The 25,693-nt window shown below is 44.4% G+C and overlaps 1 protein-coding gene across 2 annotated transcripts in view; it reads right to left on the bottom strand.

Moving 5' to 3' along the window:
• Nucleotides 1-507: 507 nt before the first annotated feature.
• The window catches only part of LOC114253215 (dietary and metabolic glutamate transporter), a 32,548-nt gene continuing 7,362 nt past the window's right edge, over nt 508-25,693 (bottom strand). For both annotated transcript variants that reach the window (XM_089734356.1, XM_028188005.2), the window contains exons 4-10: nt 20,719-20,955; nt 19,006-19,215; nt 18,455-18,622; nt 4,804-5,020; nt 3,931-4,052; nt 3,085-3,201; nt 508-1,571 (exon numbers count right to left, since the gene is read on the bottom strand). In XM_089734356.1, coding sequence (XP_089590482.1) covers nt 1,362-1,571; nt 3,085-3,201; nt 3,931-4,052; nt 4,804-5,020; nt 18,455-18,622; nt 19,006-19,215; nt 20,719-20,955 — 1,281 coding nt within the window. In that variant the 3' untranslated portion in view covers nt 508-1,361. The remainder of the gene's footprint in view (nt 1,572-3,084; nt 3,202-3,930; nt 4,053-4,803; nt 5,021-18,454; nt 18,623-19,005; nt 19,216-20,718; nt 20,956-25,693) is intronic.

Raw genomic sequence — 25,693 nt, 5'->3', positions numbered from 1 at the left:
CCGGTGCATTCGTATGTAGCGATGCACCGGTGTTCGAATCCCACAGGCGGGTACCAATTTTTCTAATGAAATACGTACTTAACAAATGTTCACGATTGACTTCCACGGTAAAGGAATAACTTCGTGTAATAAAAATCAAACCCGCAAAATTATAATTTGCGTAATTACTGGTGGTAGGACCTCTTGTGAGTCCACACGGGTAGGTACCACCACCCCGCCTATTTCCGCCGTGAAGCAGTAATGCGTTTCGGTTCGAAGGGTGGGGTAGCCGTTGTAACTATACTGAGATCTTAGAACTTATATCTCGAGGTGGGTGGCGCATTTACGTTGTAGATGTCTATGGGCTCCAATAACCACTTAACATCAGGTGGGCTGTGAGCTCGCTCACTCATCTAAGCAATAAAAAAAAAAATACAACTATCTTATTTGTTCCTGCTGCAAAGTTATTTCAATGTACAAAAGCTATAACTGCGGATTAGCTACTTTGACGGGCAATAAAAAGCATAATAAATTAAAATCATTATATTACTACTGTCATACAAATTGTACACATTGTAACATCGATAACACACGTTACATATTATGTCTTGAATGACTAGTTACACTGGAATAAACACGATGGCAGTGATTTGACAAATATATAGAAATTAAAGTATGAAAATGTATTATTTAAAAAATTTGTAACAATCGTTTTTATGGTAGGTATTTTTCAAAATAGAATACAATAAAATATTGGCAATGAACAAGAACTATTTATAAAAAAAAATTGGTAATAAACAAATGCACGAAATGTTTCATAAAATCACCAATATTCCTCGTAGGTGCGGGCTCGCGAAAGAAATGCGAGACCTATCTAATTTGCTCGAGTTTATTAAAAATAATATCAATAGAATTATCAAAAAAATATATTCTTAATATTTTTTGTTCTGAGTATAATTAATCTACATAATCTAGCGTAGGAATGATTTCTCTAAATTGTGATTCACAAAATCATATTGATTATGTAAAAGTACAGTACAAAATTGAACTAGCATTATTTTGTTAATTTTTATTATTATACATCCTCTCAAAAGCGCTTCAGCTAGAAATGCTGTATAGGATTGCATAGTCTAATAATGACCAACTTTATTTGATACAGATTGGACTTCATAGTTTGTACCTTCATGTTGTATTTTTACTTTTAAATCTTATGCAACTTAACCTTAGCAAAACCTAAGAAACATTGTATTTGTACTAGGGATGTCGTTTGGAACGCTATTTAAATTATAACAATTGAATCAGTTTGTACAGCTTACATACTTTTATGACACAATTTTGTTGGCATTAAATGCAGTTAAAGTATCATTGGTTTTGGCTCGTTTTCACTGTTTGTCAGAGAGCTGAACTGCTTCAACTTGTTCAGGATTTTCACGTATGAGGGGTCCATGTTTCCAGCCAGGCGGGTAGCCGTACTGTCTGACGTCATCCCACCACTGTTGCTTTCCGTCGGCCCATATTATGTACACCACGTTTGTGCCAACTAAAACCGCGAAACACACCCAAAATGCCACTCGCCATTGAGCTATTGTTGACTGAAAATATAAATGATTAATTATTATCAAAAGGTCTTGTCTTCTTGGTCATTAGATAAGGTTAAGTTCAGGTTGAATAGTTATGTTGCATAGTTGCATATCACAAAGCTGGACCGCAGCAGAAATAGATAGGGTGGTGGTACCTACCCATCTGGGTCTCATAATGTATCAATGCCATCAGCAAAAACACAGGATGATACGTGAAGTAAGTACGTATAGTGTTATTCACGTTAGAATACCGATGCTACAGAATACACGCTAAAGATAAGTAATTAACTTCAAGTGGCCGGATCGTATACCCGAGTCTTTTCGCAACTGCGAATTTACGGATGAATAAATATTTTTCTTTTCCGTCTTACTGCCAAAATTTAATAATGTTAAGATATTTGATTACTTTCCATCTTCATCGCTCTAATATTATGTATGTAAGTACCTACCTAAGGCATTTACTTTACTGATTTACATAACAAACATTACGTAATACGATACATCATCACGGAACTCAGCGCTTCCTTGTTCCGCACCTTGGCACATATTCATATCAATCACATTGCGTTCAATATATCCGATCATATCAACGTAAGATATCTTTCATTTCGTCAAGGATACTCGCTTCCATTCCAATTTTTCACAAGCGGCTTCACCTCATCAAACCCTGTCGGCTACAGTTGGCTATAGATTTATCACGATATTTTTACGATGATCATTCTACTCGTTAGCTTCGGATTTCGATATCAACTGAGCAATGATTTATCAAGTAGTTGGTTCTCGAAGCGTCTGTCGTTAGGTAGAAGGATTCTCAATAAGCTTGTTTCAATCTGATTTACCGCAATTCGATCGGTAGGAATTATTGGCACTAAATCAATATTGTATCTCATTGATAGTCTCCTACGATTTAGAAGAAATTTGTGAATAAAAAAAAACTAAATGCCATAATTTAATGATTTAACATTATTGTTACGTTACTTTGTAGATTGAATAACTATATCTACCATAAAATAATTAGGCTCATTTGAAAGATAGCAAAACCACTGTGCCAAAGCAATTCATGATTAAATCAATTTAAATAATAAACAAAGATAAACATTTATAGCTTACTGGAAGTGCCTAATGATTTCAGTCGTGTTAAAATTGCAATTGAAGAATAATGAAACAGTTGCATTTTTCTGGAATAGGGGAATAACTTTTGTTACTCTTTGTCCTATAAAGTCCAGTCTTTTTGTAAATCCAAAGGTAGGTAAATTCATGAATCAACGAACACACTGCATATATTAGAGGAGATATACCAGGCGCTGCCCTGGTCATGTCTTTTGCCATCTAAAGTATCTTGTCTCAATCCTAGTTTAAACTATTTTTATGCAAAATTTCATCTCAAGGTTTTGTTTTTTTTATTTTTTTTATTTAGTCAAAAAGTAACAAACTTACCAACTTTCACATTTTTAATATTCTTAATTATTAATATTAGTATGAATATTTAGTAATAACTAGTTATATTAGTTGAACTGATACTTACGTCAGGGGTCAATAAACCAATAAGGTATGGCGTTGCGATTCCAGCGAAAGTAGACGTTGTGTTCACCAATGATGTTAGTGTACCAGCGTAGTTTGGTGCCAAATCTAACGCATTAACCTTAGCAGAAAAAAAATACTTGATTATTAATCTTGATACGAGATAATTTAAACGTTTAGTGTTAAGTCTGTGGCCTAATGCTTAAGATACCCAACTTCTTCGAAATTTGCATTTGGGTCACAGCTCCGATCTTGGGGCTAACAATAATTTTCCTGTAAACACTTGATCACGAGGAGGTTCTATACTTCGTATCCTTGGTTGGACCTTTTGTAATGTAACGAATAAAATGACGATGAAAGTCCTTGTTCTAATGTAATTGATATTTCATTATAAGGTCCAGCACCCTTACGAGGGCAACGGGCAAACGGGTCTCGGAGAAAGTTCCTCTATCCGATATTTTGATATTTCAAATGTCAAGGTAGGCATAGGTAGTAAGTAGTATTCACATTGAGGTGTCTATGAGCCCCTTAACACAAGGTAAAATTTAGATCGTTGACCTCTCAATGGCAGGCAACAGCCACTTACTTTTCTGAATATTTGATAGGCGATTGTCATTCTCGTTAATAGTTATTGGATTTTCAAGCTCTATTATAAACATTCAATTTTATATGAATGAATTTGAAAGCCCTCGTGATCCAAGTCACACTCGTACAATGTTTTCTGCCCAATATTTTGTTATTCAATAAACTTTTCTTTGTGAATAAAAAAAAACATGAGCATTATTCCGTGGATATTGTTTATGTCAACACCTAAATGCCAGCCAATTTGAATTTCCTCTAAAATGCATACCTTCATTCCGCTGTAGAAGCCTCCCATGAGGGCCATAGAGAGGACGAAATAAATAGTGGCCTTAGTAGAGTCACAGCCGGCGTAGGAGGCGAGGATAATGCATATGGCGGGACCAGTTGCAGCTACATACAAAATTAACGGAATACATAACGTAAATTTTACATATTATATGAAACCAACTACGAACATATCGAAGCACTGCTCTTGCTAGGGTTAGTGTTAGTAATGTCATCCAGCTTTGAGCCCCATGAGCTCACCTACTTGTTAGGTTACGCTGACAGAGCCTCTCAAGGTTATTAGCTTAGGTTTTAATTTAATTATTGCACTACTGTTTTTACAACTCAAAACAGTAGTGCAATAATTTGGCATGAAAGTTTAAGAGTCCAACTAAACCATAATATGAATTGTAGTTTCGAGTACTGAGGATAAAAGTGAATAAAAAAAGTTATGACTTGCAAAATGTTTTGATTAGAAGTTATAGTGTAAAGTTTTTTTGTTAAACTATCGATTAGTATCAATATTGTAGTAATATGATGACCAAAGGAAGGATTTATAACTAAAGTTTTTTTTTTATCTTGATTACCCAATCCATCATACTTAAAGGTGGATTGCTTAATGTCACGATTTAGCACGATTAAGAACATAAAATAAGGCTACTACGGCTACAGTCAGATTACGCGGAAATATTTCAAAGCAGTCATGCGTTCCGCATTTAAGGACAGAACAGGATCTTCACGCAATATAATTGAGAATCCGATTTAATTGCTGAAGCAGAATAATATTATTCATGTTCTCTACGGACTCTGGAAACCTTTTGATACTTAGCTAAGCCGTTGGATTTTCTATCTCGTTACATCAGCAAAACACACTTACCGATAGTGGTGTGTATGATTCTTCCAGTTTTTATTGTGTGCCAACCTTTTTTGATGCACAAATCGCACACTAGGCCGAATAAGAATGATGAAATCCACATGGCGAGGTAGGGTACTGAAGTTATGATCCCCGTAGTTTCGATTTTGTTTTTAAGAACATCCTGGGAGTACTTCGGTAGATCTGTCACCATTGTATAGTAGCCCCAATCGTGACCGACCTGCGAAAAAGTTATTCATCCATTGCATCGTATAACTTGCATCGCAGACGAACCAATAAGTAATATTTTAACGGAATTTAGTTGAAATTAAAACTTCACAGAATTAATTTATCTTGGTTGCATGTTTTTTGTTATGTAGCAAATATCGCATTTAGACTAAAGACCTTGCCAGTTAACTGCGTGGAGTGAGCAAACTCAAGGGGTCAGCTAGGAAGGAAGGTTTGCTTACAACTATCTGAGCGTCCCCAAATTGAGTCCAACAGTTCAAGGGCAACTGCTTCGCGATTATATATAGCACTGGATTGGAATCGGGACCAACTGAAAAGATTCAGAGAGAATCTCAGCGGGTAAATACTATTTATTGATTAACGTCAAAGAATACTGTATTCGCTGTGTCATTGTGCTTTTGTACTATTTAGAAAGTGGTTAAATATTGTAGCTTACGGTAGCCGTGCTTATGTAAATTGTATATAAAACTTATGTTGTCGATAGTATAAACTATACTCTATAGCTTATAATTTTATAATGTTTCATTATTATAATAGGTTACAAGATCGAAGAAGCTAAATGTGAACAATTTATAATTGATAATCACTTGGTCTATCCCGAACTATTTGTAAAACCTTCAGAATGATTGTCCTGCAGCACAAGGGGGGTTACAAATCCTATCCGGGGCCTCGCCTTTCGGCGAGTTCAACAAAAGTCCCGGGGCCGCCCCCCCCGGGCAAGAAGACCGAACGAAGAATGGAGCAAGAAGATGTTAGGGATATTGTCGGGTTCCTCCGGGATAGGTACCCGTTAATTAGGGCCGAGTACCTAGCTTATAGGGCCTCCCGTGGCAATCCCTCCCCCCCCCGCGTCCGTCGCCGCGTATTTCAACCGTGCCTCGGAGGCACGCCGCGCGCCCCCCGCCGCCGGGTTAAGTTCGAGCGCTCGTTCCGACGATGCGACTCACGAAGCGCCTAGCGCTACCCCCACCCCCGCGCCCGCGTCGTTTACGTCATCGCGCGCTTCGTCCGTCGCGACCTCGATCGTTTCGAGTTCAGGCTCCGATACCGAATCGGAGATGGATTTCGAATCCGCGTCAAGCCCTCAGCCTGGAACTTCGGATGGGTTCCAAACCGTAACGCGCGGCAAAAAGCGTACTCGCGCCGTGGAGTCCCGGAGCTCCACGACGAAACAGACTAAATCCGCGACCGCCTCCCGCCCGCAGGTAGTCGTGACACCGGAGTCGGACTCCGCGCGCCGCGTAACCCCACCGCCGCGTCCCAAGCCCGCGCCCGCTCCCAAAGTAGCTGCCCCGCCCCCGCTGATACTTCAAGAGAAGACAGCGTGGAATCGCGTGTCCCAGGCCCTTCAGGCAAATAAAATTAACTACACCCATGCGCGTAACGTCGCGCATGGGATTCAGATGAAGGTCGCAACGCCGGGCGACCATAGGGCCCTCTCAGCATACCTCCGAAAGGAGAACATAGGTTTTCACACCTATGCTCTTCAGGAGGACCGCGAGCTCCGCGTAGTAATACGCGGAGTCCCTAAGGAGCTCGAAATAGACTATATTAAGGAGGACCTGATCGCTCAGTCACTCCCTATAGTTAGTGTGCATCGGATGCACAGTGGGCGGGGCAAGCAGCCCTACAACATGATACTCGTCGCGTTGGAGCCAACCCCGGAGGCCAAAAAGAAAATCTCATGCCTCTCGAAAGTTTGCGGCTTATCCGGGGTCTCCATCGAAGCCCCCCATAAACGTGGCACTCCCGGGCAGTGCTACAGATGCCAGCTATATGGCCACTCGGCGCGTAATTGCCACGCGCGTCCCCGCTGCGTGAAGTGCCTCGGCGATCACGCTACGTTAGATTGCGTTAGAGATAGGGAAACCGCGACCGAACCCCCAAGTTGTGTCCTATGCCTTAAGCAAGGGCACCCCGCGAACTACCGTGGATGTCCTAGGGCTCCGCGCAAGCGTTCAACCCTCCCAGCTCCGCGAACCGTCGGCCCAAAGACTTCGGCACCCTCAGTGCCGAAACCTGCCTTCGTGCCGGCTGCAGTTCTCACGGTTTCAGCGTGGAAAAAGCCGCTGCCGTATACGAAGGCGGGAACGCAAACCGCACCCCCGCCCCCGCTCGCGACACGCCCCGCGCCCCAGCCCCTGCTCGCACCTCGCCCCGCGCCCGCGTTCCGTCCCCCGCAACCCTCTGCCGCCAACGACTTCGCGCTCGTGCGCGACTTCGTCACCGCGGTGAACTTCGACCGTCTGCGATCGTTCGCTGACGCTATCCGTAGGTCGGTAACCCCCGAACAGCGGCTCGCGGCCGCTTTCGATCACATGGACGTTTACGAGTCCGTGTCGCGTACGTTATAAAATCTTTACCGGTAATCAATGGCGCAAAAAGGTAGAGAAAAACCGTATTCCCTTACGTTAGCATTCTACAATGCTAACGGACTCGCGCGGCAACGCGATCAAATTTTCGAATTACTCCGCGACAATCTTATAGATATCTTGTTACTGCAGGAGACCTGTCTGAAGCCCTCGCGTCGCGACCCGAAAGTCGCGAACTACGTCATGGTTAGGAATGACAGACTCACCGCCTCCAAAGGCGGGACTGCCATTTACTATAGACGGGCCCTGCACGTTGTCCCTCTCGATACTCCCTCGCTCTTACATATCGAGGCGTCAGTGTGCCGTATCTCGCTGACGGGACACCAGCCGATCGTCATCGCATCCGTTTATCTCCCCCCGGACAAGCCCCTCCTGAGCAGTGACATCGAGTCACTGTTCGGCATGGGAGACTCCGTCATCCTGGCAGGCGATTTAAATTGCCACCACACTAGGTGGAACTGCCATCGTACAAACGTTAACGGTAGGCGTCTCGACGCGTTTATAGACGACCTCACCTTTGAAATAGTCGGTCCCCCAACTCCAACATGTTATCCGTATAACATCGCGCTCCGTCCGAGCACTATAGACCTGGCATTGCTTAGGAACGTAACTCTGCGCTTGCGTTCCATCGAAGCAATGTCAGAGCTCGACTCAGACCACCGACCTGTCGTTATGCAGCTCGGTCGCCCTCACAACCCAGTCACTGTTACGAGGACCATGGTGGATTGGAATAAGCTGGGCACGTGCCTAGCCGACGCCGCTCCGCCAATCCTCCCTTGCGGCCCGGATTCGAATCCATCCCCCGAGGACACCGTCGAATCCATAAACATAATTACCGATCACATCTCTTCCGCGATCATTAGATCTTCAAAAGAAGTCGATGTGGAGGACAGCTTCCACCGCATCAGACTGTCCCCCGATCTTAGGAATCTCTTAAGAGTTAGGAACGCGGCAATCCGGGCCTACGATCGTCTTCCCACGCATTCAAACCGGATTCAGATGCGTCGTCTACAACGCGAAGTCCACTCCCGCTTAAGCGACGCGCGTAACGATAATTGGCATAGTTATCTAGAACAACTCGCGCCCTCCCACCAAGCATACTGGCGACTAGCCAGGACTCTCAAATCCGAAACTACCGCTACTATGCCTCCCCTCATACGCCCTTCAGGCCAACCACCGGCATTCGATGACGATGACAAGGCTGAGCTGCTGGCCGATGCACTGCAAGAGCAGTGCACCACCAGCACTCAACACGCGGACCCCGAACACACCGAGTTAGTCAACAGGGAGGTCGAGCGCAGAGCTTCCCTGCCGCCCTCGGACGCGTTACCCCCAATTACCACTGACGAAGTTAGAGACGCGATCCACAACCTACAACCTAGGAAGGCACCCGGCTCCGACGGCATCCACAACCGCGCGCTAAAACTCTTGCCAGTCCAACTGATAGCAATGTTGGCTACAATTTTAAATGCCGTTATGACGCACTGCATCTTTCCCGCGGTGTGGAAAGAAGCGGACGTTATCGGTATACATAAGCCGGGCAAACCGACAAACGAAACTTCTAGTTACCGTCCGATTAGTCTCCTCTCGACGATAGGAAAAATTTACGAACGGCTCCTTAGGAAACGCCTCTGGGATTTTGTTACCGCGAACAAAATTCTCATAGACGAACAGTTCGGATTCCGCTCTAAACACTCGTGCGTACAACAAGTGCACCGCCTCACGGAGCACATTCTGATAGGACTAAATAGGCGTAAACAAATCCCGACCGGCGCCCTCTTCTTCGACATCGCGAAGGCGTTCGACAAAGTCTGGCACAACGGTTTAATTTATAAACTGTACAACATGGGAGTGCCAGACAGACTCGTGCTCATCATACGAGACTTCTTGTCGAACCGTTCGTTTCGATATCGAGTAGAGGGAACTCGTTCTCGTCCCCGTCAACTGACCGCCGGAGTCCCGCAAGGCTCCGCGCTCTCCCCGTTACTATTTAGTTTGTATATCAATGATATACCCCGGTCTCCGGAGACCCATCTAGCGCTCTTCGCCGATGACACGGCTATCTACTACTCGTGTAGGAAGATGTCGCTGCTTCATCGGCGACTCCAGATCGCAGTAGCCACCATGGGACAGTGGTTCCGGAAGTGGCGAATAGACATCAACCCCACGAAAAGCGCAGCGGTGCTCTTCAAAAGGGGTCGCCCTCCGAACATCACTTCGAGCATCCCACTCCGTAGTAGGCGCGCAAACACCTCCGCCGTTAGTCCCATCACTCTCTTTGGCCAGCCCATACCGTGGGTCTCGAAGGTCAAATATCTAGGCGTCACCCTCGACAGAGGGATGACATTCCGTCCCCATATAAAAACGGTACGCGACCGCGCCGCGTTTATTCTAGGACGACTCTATCCAATGCTTTGTAGTCGAAGCAAACTGTCCCTCCGCAATAAGGTAACTCTCTACAAAACTTGTATACGCCCCGTCATGACGTATGCAAGCGTAGTGTTCGCTCACTCAGCCCGCACCCACTTGAAATCCCTTCAGGTTATTCAATCACGATTCTGCAGGATAGCCGTCGGAGCGCCATGGTTCCTTAGGAATGTGGATCTCCACGATGACCTGGAGCTCGACTCATTTAGTAAGTATCTACAGTCGGCATCGCTGCGCCATTTTGAGAAGGCGGCACGACATGAGAACCCTCTCATCGTAGCCGCTGGAAATTACATACCCGACCCAGTAGACCGAATGGTAAACCGTCGACGTCGCCCAAAGCACGTCATTACGGATCCTCCTGATCCATTAACGGTGCTTTTAGGCACCACAAGCACCGGTCACCGTCCTCGTCGAACCCGTCGCTTGCGACGAAGGGCTCGACGAGCGAACTAACCCATAGACACAGCCCACTGAGTTTCTCGCCGGATCTTCTCAGTGGGTCGCGTTTCCGATCCGGTGGTAGATTCTGCGAAGCACTGCTCTTGCTAGGGTCAGTGTTAGCAACTCTCCGGTTGAGCCCCGCAAGCTCACCTACTAACGTTAGGCCATTCCGATAGAGGCACCCGTCACGTGCGGACGTGCTCATCGTCCACTCGATCGCCCGGTCTTTGTTCGCCCGGCTTTTGTTAGCCCGGCCATTGTTCGCGCGGCCTGTGTTCGTGATACATCTGCCGACCAAGTGTGTTTCCTGGAAGCTTTTATTTGTTTTGTTTTAGTTATTTTTGTGTTCGTGGAACATTTGCCGACAAAGTGTTTTCCTGCAAGTATTTATTTGTTTTGCTTCTTTTTGTAATTTCTGTTTTGTTGTGCTTTTTCTTTGTCCTGTAGTAATCGCGCCGCATTGCCACCTGTGTTCAATAGAACCGCTCAGGTCCGAGAAGTTGGGGCCTCGCCGCAAGGCGAGTGTTTTCAAGACCCGGGGCCGCCCCACCTGGGTACTCAGCGATCATGGACGCTGTATTCGTGGAATTCCTCCGACTTCGTCACCCACAGCTCGCCTCAGAGTTTCTGGCTTTCAAGGCCAATCACACTGCGAGCTCTCTCGAAGACTCCGCCGTGCTCGCTGCTCCTGCGTCGCCTGTACCTGCGTGCAAAGCGTCTACATCGAGCACCGCAGCCTCCGTCGTGCCTGCCGTTCCCGCGTCGCCTATACTGGCGAGTAAAACTACTGCGTCGTCCGCCGTGGCCACCGTTCCAGCAGCGCGATCATCCGGTGCCTCCGTCGCGCCCTCCAAAACTCCTGCTTGTAGGTCACCTGCGCCCGCCTCCTCGTCCTCCGACTCTGACTCGGAGATGGAGGTCGACCTCGCCCCCGCCTCATCGACGGATGGATTCACCCTGGTACAAAAGGGTAAGAAGCGTGCCGCGGAGTCTCGAGCTCTCGCGGCCGCTAAAATTAGCAAAGCCGCGAACGCGTCGCGCCCCCGCCCTCAGACTCCCGTTGCGCCTCCAGCCCGTGCCACTCCGTCGCCGCGACCGGTGGCGCAATCTAAAACTCAGACCCCTCCCCCGGTTATCCTTCAAGAGAAGGCAGCTTGGGACCGAGTTTCCCTGGCCCTTAAGGCCAAAAATATTAATTTTGCCAGCGCCCGTAATCTCGCCAATGGGATTCAAATAAAAGTAACGACACCCGACGACCATAGGGCCCTCTCAAGTTACCTCCGAAAGGAGCGTATAAGTTTCCACACTTATACGCTCCAGGAGGAGCGCGAACTCCGCGTTGTCATACGTGGAATCCCGAAGGAGCTAGATGCCGATCTCGTCAAGGCAGATCTGATAGAACAAGGCCTACCAGTAAATTCCGTGCACCGCATGCACACCGGCCGCGGTAGGGAGCCATACAATATGGTTTTAGTCGCCCTCCAGCCTACCCCCGAGGGTAAGCAAATTTTTAACATTCGGACCGTCTGTAGGCTCTCCGGTATTGCCGTCGAAGTCCCCCATAAAAAAGGCACTCCTAGTCAGTGCCATAACTGCCAACTGTACGGGCACTCTTCCCGTAACTGTCACGCGCGCCCCCGATGTGTTAAGTGTTTGGGCGATCACGCCACGGCCCTCTGCGCTCGCGACCAAAAAACCGCGACGGAACCGCCTAGCTGTGTCCTGTGCCGAACACAAGGTCACCCCGCGAACTACCGTGGATGCCCCCGAGCTCCAAAAATAAATCGCCGCGTCGCCCGTCAAAACCGCCTCCGAGCTTCCGGCCCAGACATCAAAGCCACGGTACCCTCTGTGCCGAAGGCTAAGCCTGCTTTCGTGCCGGCGTCGGTGCCCAGCGTCTCGGCTTGGGCTAAGCCGTTGCCGTACACGAACACGGCTACAACTCTCTCCCCCGCGACTCGTCCCACCCCCGCGATACGTCCCTCCCCCGCGACCTGCCCTCCGACCGCGTCCGAAAATCTCGCTCTAGCGATCGACTTTTTTCAGTCGATCAACTTTGAGCGTGTTAACGCTTTGGGTGACGCCATTCGCGCCGCCTCCACTGCACAACATTTCATCGCCGTTGTGCAAGAATACGCTGACGTATACGCGTCGTTAAATACGTACGTCCTCCCCTCACTCCGCCGGTAATCAATGGCGTACATTAGTAGAATAAAACCCTTATCCGTAACAATAGGATTTTTTAACGCTTACGGTCTCGCAAATCAACGTGATCAGGTTTGTGATTTTTTGCGTGACCATCAAATTGACATTTTCTTAGTGCAGGAGACCCTACTTAAGCCCGCGCGCCGTGACCCTAAAATCGCGAACTATAACATGGTCAGGAACGACAGGCTCTCTGCCCGTGGTGGTGGTACCGTTATTTACTATAGAAGAGCCCTGCATTGCGTCCCGCTCGATCCTCCCGCGCTCGCTAATATCGAAGCATCAGTGTGCCGAATCTCACTGACGGGACACGCGCCGATCGTTATCGCGTCCGTTTATCTTCCACCGGATAAGATCGTTCTAAGCAGTGATATTGAGGCGCTGCTCGGTATGGGGAGCTCTGTCATTCTGGCGGGCGACCTAAATTGTAAACACATCAGGTGGAACTCACACACCACAACCCCGAATGGCAGGCGGCTTGACGCGTTAGTCGATGATCTCGCCTTCGATATCGTCGCTCCGTTAACCCCGACTCACTACCCGCTAAATATCGCGCATCGCCCGGATATACTCGACATAGCGTTATTAAAAAACGTAACTCTGCGCTTACACTCGATCGAAGTAGTTTCAGAGTTAGATTCAGACCACCGTCCCGTCGTCATGAAGCTCGGTCGCGCTCCCGATTCCGTTCCCGTCACGAGGACTGTGGTGGATTGGCACACGCTGGGCATCAGCCTGGCTGAATCTGATCCACCATCGCTCCCGTTTAACCCGGACTCTACCCCGTCTCCTCAGGATACCGCTGAAGCCATAGACATCTTAACATCACACATCACCTCGACATTAGATAGGTCATCGAAACAAGTTGTAGCGGAGGACTTCCTTCACCGCTTCAAATTGTCCGACGATATTAGGGAACTCCTTAGAGCTAAGAACGCCTCGATACGCGCCTACGACAGGTATCCTACCGCGGAAAATCGTATTCGAATGCGTGCCCTACAACGCGACGTAAAGTCTCGCATCGCCGAAGTCCGAGATGCCAGATGGTCTGATTTCTTAGAAGGACTCGCGCCCTCCCAAAGGTCTTACTACCGCTTAGCTCGTACTCTCAAATCGGATACGGTAGTAACTATGCCCCCCCTCGTAGGCCCCTCAGGCCGACTCGCGGCCTTTGATGATGACGAAAAAGCAGAGCTGCTGGCCGATACATTGCAAACCCAGTGCACGCCCAGCACTCAATCCGTGGACCCTGTTCATGTAGAATTAGTAGACAGTGAGGTAGAACGCAGAGCCTCCTTGCCACCCTCGGATGCGTTACCACCCGTCACCCCGATGGAAGTTAAAGACTTGATCAAAGACCTACGTCCTCGCAAGGCTCCCGGTTCCGACGGTATATCTAACCGCGTTATTAAACTTCTACCCGTCCAACTCATCGTGATGTTGGCATCTATTTTCAATGCCGCTATGGCGAACTGTATCTTTCCCGCGGTGTGGAAAGAAGCGGACGTTATCGGCATACATAAACCCGGTAAACCAAAAAATCATCCGACGAGCTACCGCCCGATTAGCCTCCTCATGTCTCTAGGCAAACTGTATGAGCGTCTGCTCTACAAGCGCCTCAGAGATTTCGTCTCATCCAAGGGCATTCTCATCGATGAACAATTCGGATTCCGTACAAATCACTCATGCGTTCAACAGGTGCACCGCCTCACGGAGCACATTCTTGTGGGGCTTAATCGACCAAAACCGTTATACACGGGAGCTCTCTTCTTCGACGTCGCAAAAGCGTTCGACAAAGTCTGGCACAATGGTTTGATTTTCAAACTATTCAACATGGGCGTGCCGGATAGTCTCGTGCTCATCATACGGGACTTCTTGTCGAACCGCTCTTTTCGATATCGAGTCGAGGGAACCCGCTCCTCCCCACGACCTCTCACAGCTGGAGTCCCGCAAGGCTCTGTCCTCTCACCCCTCCTATTTAGCTTATTCGTCAACGATATTCCCCGGTCGCCGCCGACCCATTTAGCTTTATTCGCCGACGACACGACTGTTTACTATTCTAGTAGAAATAAGTCCCTAATCGCGAAGAAGCTTCAGAGCGCAGCCATAGCCCTAGGACAGTGGTTCCGAAAATGGCGCATAGACATCAACCCAGCGAAAAGTACTGCGGTGCTATTTCAGAGGGGAAGCTCCACACGGATTTCCTCCCGGATTAGGAGGAGGAATCTCACACCCACGATTACTCTCTTTAGACAACCCATACCCTGGGCCAGGAAGGTCAAGTACCTGGGCGTTACCCTGGATGCATCGATGACATTCCGCCCGCATATAAAATCAGTCCGTGACCGTGCCGCGTTTATTCTCGGTAGACTCTACCCCATGATCTGTAAGCGGAGTAAAATGTCCCTTCGGAACAAGGTGACACTTTACAAAACTTGCATAAGGCCCGTCATGACTTACGCGAGTGTGGTGTTCGCTCACGCGGCCCGCACACACATAGACACCCTCCAATCCCTACAATCCCGCTTTTGCAGGTTAGCTGTCGGCGCTCCGTGGTTCGTGAGGAACGTTGACCTACACGACGACCTGGGCCTCGAATCAATTCGGAAATACATGAAGTCAGCGTCGGAACGATACTTCGATAAGGCTATGCGTCATGATAATCGCCTTATCGTTGCCGCCGCTGACTACTCTCCGAATCCTGATCATGCAGGAGCCAGTCACCGTCGACGCCCTAGACACGTCCTTACGGATCCATCAGATCCAATAACCTTTGCATTAGATGCCTTCAGCTCTAATACTAGGGGCAGGCTTAGGGACCCCGGTAACCGTACTCGTCGAACTCGACAAAGAGGTCGACGTGCAACCTAACCCATGCATCAGCCCGCTGAGTTTCTCGCCGGATTTTCTAAGCGGGTCGCGATTCCGATCCGGTAGTAGATTCATTCGCGAAACAATTGCTCTTGAGTTGTTAGGTCTCCTTCGGAGGCGCTCGGGCAGTTGTTAGCAAATCCCACCCCTCTTGGCTGAGCCTTTGCTCGCCCACCTGTCCTGGTGAAACTGGAAAGGCCTTCGGGCCACCAGTAAACTTTCAAGGCTATCAGCATAGGTAGGGAAAAAAAAAAAAAAAAAAAGTTCGTTTGTCTCGCTAAAACTCGAGAACGGCTTGACCGATTTGGCTAATTTTGGTTTTGAATTATTTGTGGAAGTCCAGAGAAGGTTTGAAAGGTAGATAAATATGAAAGGCTCGGAATTAAATAAAAATAACATTTTTGTTTTTCCTTTGATGTGTGATTGATTCCGTCGGACGAATTCCTTTTGTTTGTTTTAAGTTTATTTTATACAAAGGTTTAGGTCTTTAATTATCGATTGAAGCACTACAAAGTCTGCCGGGTCAGCTAGTGTAACATAAAAGTCTTCCATGAAAATAGTATGAAGGCATCAAAAGCTTTCGAAAAATCGTTAAAGGTCACGTGAATGGTCGTAGGTTTTAAACCCTGACATAGTCGCACCATTCAGCACGAGTAAGTCGGGTATCTTATTTTGAGCATGGGCATGTTCAATAGTACAAATTTTATATTTAAAATAAGCACTTAAAATACATTCTGCAAAATGAAGCCCCAGCTTCTTAGTGAATGGATACATCTGTGATATTACTCATCAACGTATGAATCAGGCGTTTAATTTTAGAATTAATTACTCAATGAATGTAAATGTGGTGATAGCGTTAATGGCTTTTGAAAATTCAAAATTTAGATTTATTTCAGGCAGGTTAGAAAAAGCCTGGTAAACAAAAAAAAGTCCAATAAAAATACGCCCACGAATTCTATGTGTTTTGTGAAAGAAATACAGTGATTCAAGTGGCTGATTCGAAATTCGGATGCAGTTTTGTGAGCGACAGAAACCTTTATTTGGTTCAACTCCTACGTGCCTATCACTACGATAGCATAAATGGAATTAAAATGAATCCTCTTAACCTAAAAAAAGGCCTTAGTGTAACTCATGTAATAATAGTTGTTTAGAAATTAAGACCCAAACTGTTTCGACAGTATTCTTATAAAGGTCTTGTAATGCTCCGAAAACTCATTACGAATAAGACCACAAGTATAGATTATCTGAAGCCATATTTACGTTTGATCTTTTTACGATGATGAGATACGAATTATTGTTCTTCTCGATCATGAGGGGTTTTTGCAGCCTGTAAAGACCACATCATAAATTTTTTCACTGCCCGTCTCGAGCCATAAAAACGTACTCGCAACCGTTTCCATTCAGCGGCTGCTATGCCAAACTGAGTGGTTTCCTACCCTGTCTTCCATTTTTATCTGAACATTTTTTAGAAGGCTTTGCCATGATAACAAGAAAATGTAACAAAACAAATGTGAAAAATGTCGAAATTTATTTGGTAAATTACATCAAAGCACTGGCCACGCTCTGCTGTGAATAATAATAATTTATTTATTTCTCTCTTAAAGGTATAGTACAAATACAAATAGAAATTAACCTTATAATTTTATTTTGTCAACCTTTGAAAGAGCTTTGAAGTCTGTACTAGGTTCAAAGACATGTATTAATGATCTCCAGGCTCCCTACTTCTTTAGGTTTTAGGATTAAGTCAGGTTAAATCGTGAACAGACGCTGCGGACGAGTGTTGAAAGATCATTAGGTGCTATCATTTCAGAAGATAATTATGCGTGAGAGTGTGTTTGTGTGTGTGTGTGTGTGAGTGTGTGTGTGTGTCTTTAATGTATGAATTACACCCATTTATCGAAATTAAATACCTGTAAAAAATTAACAAATCGATAAATACATTTTAAAAAGTATTTTCTAATTTTATTGCCTTTTTCACTATTTCCACTATTACTTTTAATAAAAATGTCAATATGATCTGGTTAAAATACCTTTTTGTTTTGTTTGTGTCGTAAAGTAACTACTCGTTGAATTTTTGTGGAAATATCAAGGACTCTTAACGCAGTCTACCGTGGTTCCGGCAAAGGGTGATCATTCTTGCGTTAAAAAGAATTGAGCTTATTATGGTACGTAAATTGTATATTTCAAAACTAAAAATTACGTTTAAATAACAAACCATGCTGAAAACGTTAATGATCATCCTGTTTAGGATTTTAATCTGAAGTAATAGGTAAAGATATTGCATTATCATCAGTCCTTGATAAATTTAAGATTAACTGAACGTCTTGAACTTAGTGAAAATTACGCTCCAAGATATTATAAAATTATGTTGAAATGTGAAATATTTGATGTAAACTATTTAAAGCTAAGTATTTTTGAGCACATCTGTGAGTTTTCCATGATTTTTATGAAGCAACAAGCATCTCATAGTTGACAATCCAATAAAAAAACACTGAAAAATTATTAATCTGTTACTTTGTTTGTAGTTTTTTTTAATACATATGGACATATCCTATACTTACACTTTATTGTAAATGGGTACTGGAGGGGTACCGATAAAAATATCACCACCCGTTTATATCCCTTATTATTTTTAAAACACAGTGATTAATTCGATTAATTACGTATGTTACGCTCTAATATATGAATTATTTTCCATTTTAATTATATTAAATATTCACTATTCACACATTTAAATATTCACTAACCAGTTCAAATTCAAATTCAAAATCATTTATTTCAACTTAGATGCCAGTACAACACACTTGTTGAATGTCAAAATATAAATAGCAATGTTAACTCTACCACCGTTCTAGTTATTTTCAATAGGATTTACTTTTTTGTAATGTTTGACCTGTCACATCAAATTATACAAAGAGCTAAGTAAGTCGTTTTGGCGATCAGCTGAGCAAAACTAACGGGTGGTTAGACCAAAAACTATACGTTTAAAAAATCGTTTGAAATCAAATACTTCAATTATTTTTTGTATGTATTGTATGTATGTCGTGTATCGATTAATCATATAGTGAATTCGAATCAACTATATAAAATTGCAATGTGTTACTTACGGCAGCAAACACTAAAGCCCAGACAGGTGCTGATCGAAGCAAGCCCTTCCAGGGAACCGGATCCTTAATGCTTGCAGTTTCTGCTGTAGTCACTTTCTTGTTCAGATAAGCAAGCTCCTTCTTAGAGATGTACGGATGGCTGTTGGGCGTGCTGTAGCATAAGAAGCTCTGAAAGTTTACAAATTCGATCCCTAATATAAACTCGTTTTATTTTTTTTATTTGAAATAAAATTTCCGAATATGTAGATATAGCTGCTAAAACTGATGAATTACTTTTGCTAATTTTTTTCACATAAACGTTAATATGCGTTGCATTTTTGTATTGTCACAAGGAGAATGTCAATAGCTTTGAGAATCGAGACTGAAATCTCGATTGCATTATTAATAGCCGCTATTATCAAAGGAAATAAAACGAGTGCTTAGCGCCAAAAATATGAATTCAAAATCAATTGCGAATCCCAAATGATCGAGTGATATAATATTAGAACTGTGGGCTCTTTATCCATTTACTAGCAAATTAACCAAAGTAATACGATCAAATATCAACTAACCCATAGAATGAACCACAAAATACCAAATCCACCGAAGAAATAAAACACATAGGCCCAGTTTGCTCCGTTTGCTAGCAATATTCCGGACATATATGAACCGAATATATTGCCTATTTGAGCACCACCAAACACCAGGGCACCTTGGAAAGAACGTTCGTTCGGAGGCACCCAGCGCGCTAGCATTATCATAAGAGCTGGCATTGTTGGACCCTGAAATGTAGGAAATTACTAAATCATTATTAAAATAAATAACAGGTTAAAAAAAACTAACAAAATACGCAATTATAGAAAATCCAAGTAAAATAGTTTTTTTTTTTAAATTGATTTAATAATTAATGTAAGATAAAATGATTTTATTGTAAAAAAGCGTGAAGTGCTTTTCAGAATATTATCAAAATAACCCTTCTACTCATATCTGTTCATAAAGTATTTATAACTACTGATACCATGCACCCTACGCCTTTTTTACAATAAAATCATTTTTTCTCACACTATTTTTAATTCAAACTTATTAAAATTTATTTTCTATTTTTTAGTTGAATTTTCTAATTTTTTTTAATATTGAATTGTCATCGGTCCTTAATAAGTATACCAAATTTCGAGTTAATCCAACGTTTTGAAGGGGGTTAAAATCATATTCAAAGATTCCGTTACATACTAACATACATACGTCTGAAGCTAATAAAGCGTAATAAAAACAAATTTGATTTGTAACTGGTTTACTGTTACTTCACATTTTTCATTTCTATTTTTATGGGTGAAGAAGGAATTACCGTACTTTCCTATTCGCTTATGTGTGGGATGCGGTAGGTCGGTTCAACCAACTTATATCCCTTGTGGTATAAAAACACGCGTCAGAACCTCTGAGAAATAGTATTAACCTGTAGAAAGACGTGGGTAAGTTATTGAGTTTACATTGCTAATAATTGTTTGATTCAGTTGAATGAGTTGCGAAAATTTATCACTAAACTAGGTATCAGGGTCTGTCTTCTAGGGTTCTGGGTAAAAGTTTTAAATTGTCAAATATAAATTAACTCAATATAAAATAGAAACCTTTTAAGTTCAGGTTTGATAAATTTTATCGAATGAAAATTGAGTATACGGAAAGTTGAACGTGTGGATGCAGAATTGAATTTTCCATATAAGTACACGTACATAATATAGAATATTACGTAACCCAACGGAACACCGCTGTATTAAAAGCACTTGTTTCAATATTATCATATGAAAAGACACCGTTCAATGCAGTTATATAATTGGTTTTTGTTTGACAAGTTATTCATATAGAATTGACACTAAGATCTGTCTGTCTATGGAGTTTGCTAATCACTAAATACTAAGTAATCTCCCCTGTTCTTATGAAATTATTATCTTAGGAAAAGAAAATAATTCCTAGGTTCCATGTATTATATTGTTGCGTTAAAGAGCTCACGGCCCATCTGGTGTAACGCATAACATCCTCTACGGCAAAAATGGGTAGGCTGGTCTTAACTATACGTCTACGCCGAGAGCACAATCCAACACCCAATAAAATTCTTGAATTGCAAAATATGTTAACGGTAGGGCGTACTGAACATGCATTCGTAAACACCACTATCAATTGTATTTGTGATAGGATATGATTTGTCAATTTGGATCTTGGTATGCGCATTGTAGCCTTAGCTACACATACACAGCAAAATCAAAAACTTACAACTGAAAAGAACAACATACCTCTCCCATTCCTTGCAACACTCGAAGGATAAACAACCACGTGGCACCTCCTAATCTAGTCACGAACGGTGTCAGAAATGTAAAAAGCGCTGTGCTCAACAACCCCAGGCCAAGAGTCCATTTCCCACCGAATTTTTCCGCTAGATATCCACCAGGTACCTGTGTCGCCGCATACCCATAGTAAAATCCACTTAAAATTAAGCCCTGCGTTTTTTCGTTCCAATTAAATATGGCGTACTGAAAAAGAAGAATATTAATATGTAGATTGTTTTTAATTAAACTAAGCATTAATACAAAATAATCGTTTGCAATTTATCTAACGTTGATGATGTGAATCAGAAACAGAGGTATAAAGTTATAAAGTCCTAATCGAATAATCGGTGAACAAAATTAAATATGTATATACAATATGGAGAGTAGATAGTTACAAGTTTATAATATTCAATATAGCTTCTGTTTATTGGAACGTATAGTTGAGTTTTGCTATCTAACAACACACTGAGTTTCTCGCCAGATCTTCTCAGTGGGTCGCAATTTCGATTCGGTGGTAGATTCTGTGAAGCACTACTCTTGCTAGGGCTAGTGTTAGCAAATTCTCTCAGGTTGAACCCATGAGCTCCACTACCCGTCCGCGAGTAGCTGGAATAGCCCCTTGGGCTACGAGCAAATATATAGGGAAAAAGTAATGCAATCTATCTGTACATATAAAAATGAATTGCTGTTCGTTAGTCTCGCTAAAACTCGAGAACGACTGGACCGATTTGGCTAATTTTGGTCTTGAATTATTTGTGGAAGTCCAGAGAAGGCTTAAAAGGTAGATAAATATGAAAATGCTCGGAATTAAATAAAAATAACAATTTTGTTTTCCCTTCGATTTGTCCCTCGTAGGACGGATACCTTTTGTTTGTTTTAAGTTTATTTTATACAAAAGTTTAGGTCTTTTATTTATCGATTGAGGCATTTCGAAGACTACCGGGTCAGCTAGTATACTTTTTATAAATTGCTACTGTAGCTAAGTAGTAGTAAGTACTGTAGTAAGTTTTCCATGAATTCGATAAATGAAAAACGTGTATTTTGATCGCGTCTACAACTCGAGAAATAAATGAGAGCAAATTTTATAATTTACCTACAGTATTTTATTGATTTTTTGACATTAAGATTTATATAAGTCAAGGAATAATGTTTTAAGTCGAAAATTGTTGATAGGGCGTGGGTCAGTGCCAGTACAGAAAGTAATTTTACAATCCAGTACGATAGTTGGGATGGCAATAATTGCAATAGGCATAAGAAAAGAGAGGATATGATTTATTGTAGGTTTTAATTAGATCTAATATACTTTTTTGCTCTATATGAGTAGTCGGGCTCTCTTCTAACTTGTGTCGAGTAGTTACTGGAGGTTTTTTTTTTGTCTGGAGGAAATCGCCGGACTCCCGCCCTCCACAGGGGATGGCGGGCGGGGTATGTCGGAGTCGAACCGGGCAAAGGGGGGAAAGTGAAGCGTTTAGTGCGGAGCACATCTCTCCCATCACCCTCCCCCTCGGGACGCCGGACCGGCGGTCGTCAGCGCCACGACCAAGTTACTGGAGCTTATAGACATAACAACGTGTTTGCCACAATCCACCTTGAGAAATGAGGTCGATCTCGCCATTATATTGAACAACGACTGTTCCACGCATGAATATTTCACGGTAGGATTACATGCGCCTACACGTGTGGAGTTACAATCACAGCCATTAGTAATTATTAAAAGATAATGACAAATTTTCCGGTATCAAAAATCTGATGTACTTAAATACCATTCACGTCATTTTGACATAGATAACATCCGGTCAAAGGATTTAAAAATGCTGTAAAAGATTCGATTCTAAACTATTTTCGATTTTCGAGTCTTAACAAAAATAAAGAAGAAATGGAAAGAAAAGTCGATTATAATTTTTTTTAAACAGTTTCATGTTCGTTGTCTATCAAGTGCTGATGAGTGAGCCAACATAAATATAATTAAACTAGGTCGTGAGAAAAAACTTGCAAAGTATCATTATCATGCTCATAATATGAAGAGTGACAGTTTAAATTGACTAAAATTATTACTTTTAATTAAGACGTGGATTGTAGGACAAACAAGGGATAAATTAGAAGAATAAAAATGTATTAATACTTCATGGAAATTAGATAATGTTTTTTTTTTATTGCCTGTGTAGGCAGACGAACATACGGCCCACCTGATGGTAAGTGGTAACCGTCGCTCCACGCGCGCCCCCGATGTGTTAAGTGTTTGGGCGATCACGCCACGGCCCTCTGCGCTCGCGACCAAAAAACCGCGACGGAACCGCCTAGCTGCGTCCTGTGTCGAACACAGGGTCACCCCGCGAATTACCGTGGTTGCCCCCGAGCCCCTAAAATAAATCGCCGCGTCGCCCGCCAAAACCGCCTCCGAGCTTCCGGCCCAGACATCAAAGCCACGGCACCCTCTGCGTCGCAGGCTAAGCCAGCGTTCGTTCCGGCGGCGGTGCCCAGTGTCTCGGCCTGGGCAAAACCGCTGCCGTACACGAACACGGCTACAACTCCCTCCTCCGCGATTCGTCCCGCCCCCGCGACTCGTCCCTCTCCCGCGACTTGCCCTCCGACCGCGTCCGACAATCTCGCTTTAGCGATCGACTTCTTTCAGTCGATCAACTTTGAGCGCGTTAACGCTTTGGGCGACGCCATTCGCTCTGCCTCCACTGCACAACACTTTATCGCCGTTGTGCAAGAATACGCCGACGTATACGCGTCATTAAATACGTACGTCCTCCCCTCACTCCGCCGGTAATCAATGGCGTATATAAGTAGAATAAAGCCTCTATCCGTAACGATAGGATTTTTTAACGCTTACGGTCTCGCAAATCAACGTGATCAGGTTTCTGATTTTTTGCGTGACCATCAAATTGATATCTTTTTAGTGCAGGAGACCCTACTTAAGCCCGCGCGCCGTGACCCTAAAATCGCGAACTATAACATGGTCAGGAACGACAGGCTCTCTGCCCGTGGTGGTGGTACCGTCATTTACTATAGAAGAGCCCTGCATTGCGTCCCGCTCGATCCTCCCGCGCTCGCTAATATCGAAGCATCAGTGTGCCGAATCTCACTGACGGGACACGCGCCGATCGTTATCGCGTCCGTTTATCTTCCACCGGATAAGATCGTTCTAAGCAGTGATATCGAGGCGCTGCTTGGTATGGGGAGCTCTGTCATTCTGGCGGGCGACCTAAATTGTAAACACATCAGGTGGAACTCACACACCACAACCCCGAATGGCAGGCGGCTTGACGCGTTAGTCGATGATCTCGCCTTCGATATCGTCGCTCCGCTAACCCCGACTCACTACCCGCTAAATATCGCGCATCGCCCGGATATACTCGACATAGCGTTATTAAAAAACGTAACTCTGCGCTTACACTCGATCGAAGTAGTTTCAGAGTTAGATTCAGACCACCGTCCCGTCGTTATGAAGCTCGGTCGCGCTCCCGATTCCGTTCCCGTCACGAGGACTGTGGTGGATTGGCACACGCTGGGCATCAGCCTGGCTGAATCTGATCCACCATCGCTCCCGTTTAACCCGGACTCTATCCCGTCTCCTCAGGATACCGCTGAAGCCATAGACATCTTAACGTCACACATCACCTCGACATTAGATAGGTCATCAAAACAAGTTGTAGCGGAGGACTTCCTTCACCGCTTCAAATTGTCCGACGATATTAGGGAACTCCTTAGAGCTAAGAACGCTTCGATACGCGCCTACGACAGGTATTCTACCGCGGAAAATCGTATTCGAATGCGTGCCCTACAACGCGACGTAAAGTCTCGCATCGCCGAAGTCCGAGATGCCAGATGGTCTGATTTCTTAGAAGGACTCGCGCCCTCCCAAAGGTCTTACTACCGCTTAGCTCGTACTCTCAAATCGGATACGGTAGTAACTATGCCCCCCCTCGTAGGCCCCTCAGGCCGACTCGCGGCGTTCGATGATGACGAAAAAGCAGAGCTGCTGGCCGATACATTGCAAACCCAGTGCACGCCCAGCACTCAATCCGTGGACCCTGTTCATGTAGAATTAGTAGACAGTGAGGTAGAACGCAGAGCCTCCTTGCCACCATCGGATGCGTTACCACCCGTCACCCCGATAGAAGTTAAAGACTTGATCAAAGACCTACGTCCTCGCAAGGCTCCCGGTTCCGACGGTATATCTAACCGCGTTATTAAACTTCTACCCGTCCAACTCATCGTGATGTTGGCATCTATTTTCAATGCCGCTATGGCGAACTGTATCTTTCCCGCGGTGTGGAAAGAAGCGGACGTTATCGGCATACATAAACCCGGTAAACCAAAAAATCATCCGACGAGCTACCGCCCGATTAGCCTCCTCATGTCTCTAGGCAAACTGTATGAGCGTCTGCTCTACAAACGCCTCAGAGACTTCGTCTCATCCAAGGGCATTCTCATCGATGAACAATTCGGATTCCGTACAAATCACTCATGCGTTCAACAGGTGCACCGCCTCACGGAGCACATTCTTGTGGGGCTTAATCGACCAAAACCGTTATACACGGGAGCTCTCTTCTTCGACGTCGCAAAAGCGTTCGACAAAGTCTGGCACAATGGTTTGATTTTCAAACTATTCAACATGGGCGTGCCGGATAGTCTCGTGCTCATCATACGGGACTTCTTGTCGAACCGCTCTTTTCGATATCGAGTCGAGGGAACCCGCTCCTCCCCACGACCTCTCACAGCTGGAGTCCCGCAAGGCTCTGTCCTCTCACCCCTCCTATTTAGCTTATTCGTCAACGATATTCCCCGGTCGCCGCCGACCCATTTAGCTTTATTCGCCGACGACACGACTGTTTACTATTCTAGTCGAAATAAGTCCCTAATCGCGAAGAAGCTTCAGAGCGCAGCCCTAGCCCTAGGACAGTGGTTCCGAAAATGGCGCATAGACATCAAC

The sequence above is a fragment of the Bombyx mandarina genome, chromosome 17, assembly GCF_030267445.1.
Source record: "Bombyx mandarina strain Sakado chromosome 17, ASM3026744v2".
In the NCBI taxonomy this organism is placed as follows: Eukaryota; Metazoa; Arthropoda; class Insecta; order Lepidoptera; family Bombycidae; genus Bombyx; species Bombyx mandarina.
This window is presented reverse-complemented; position numbering and strand designations above follow the sequence as displayed.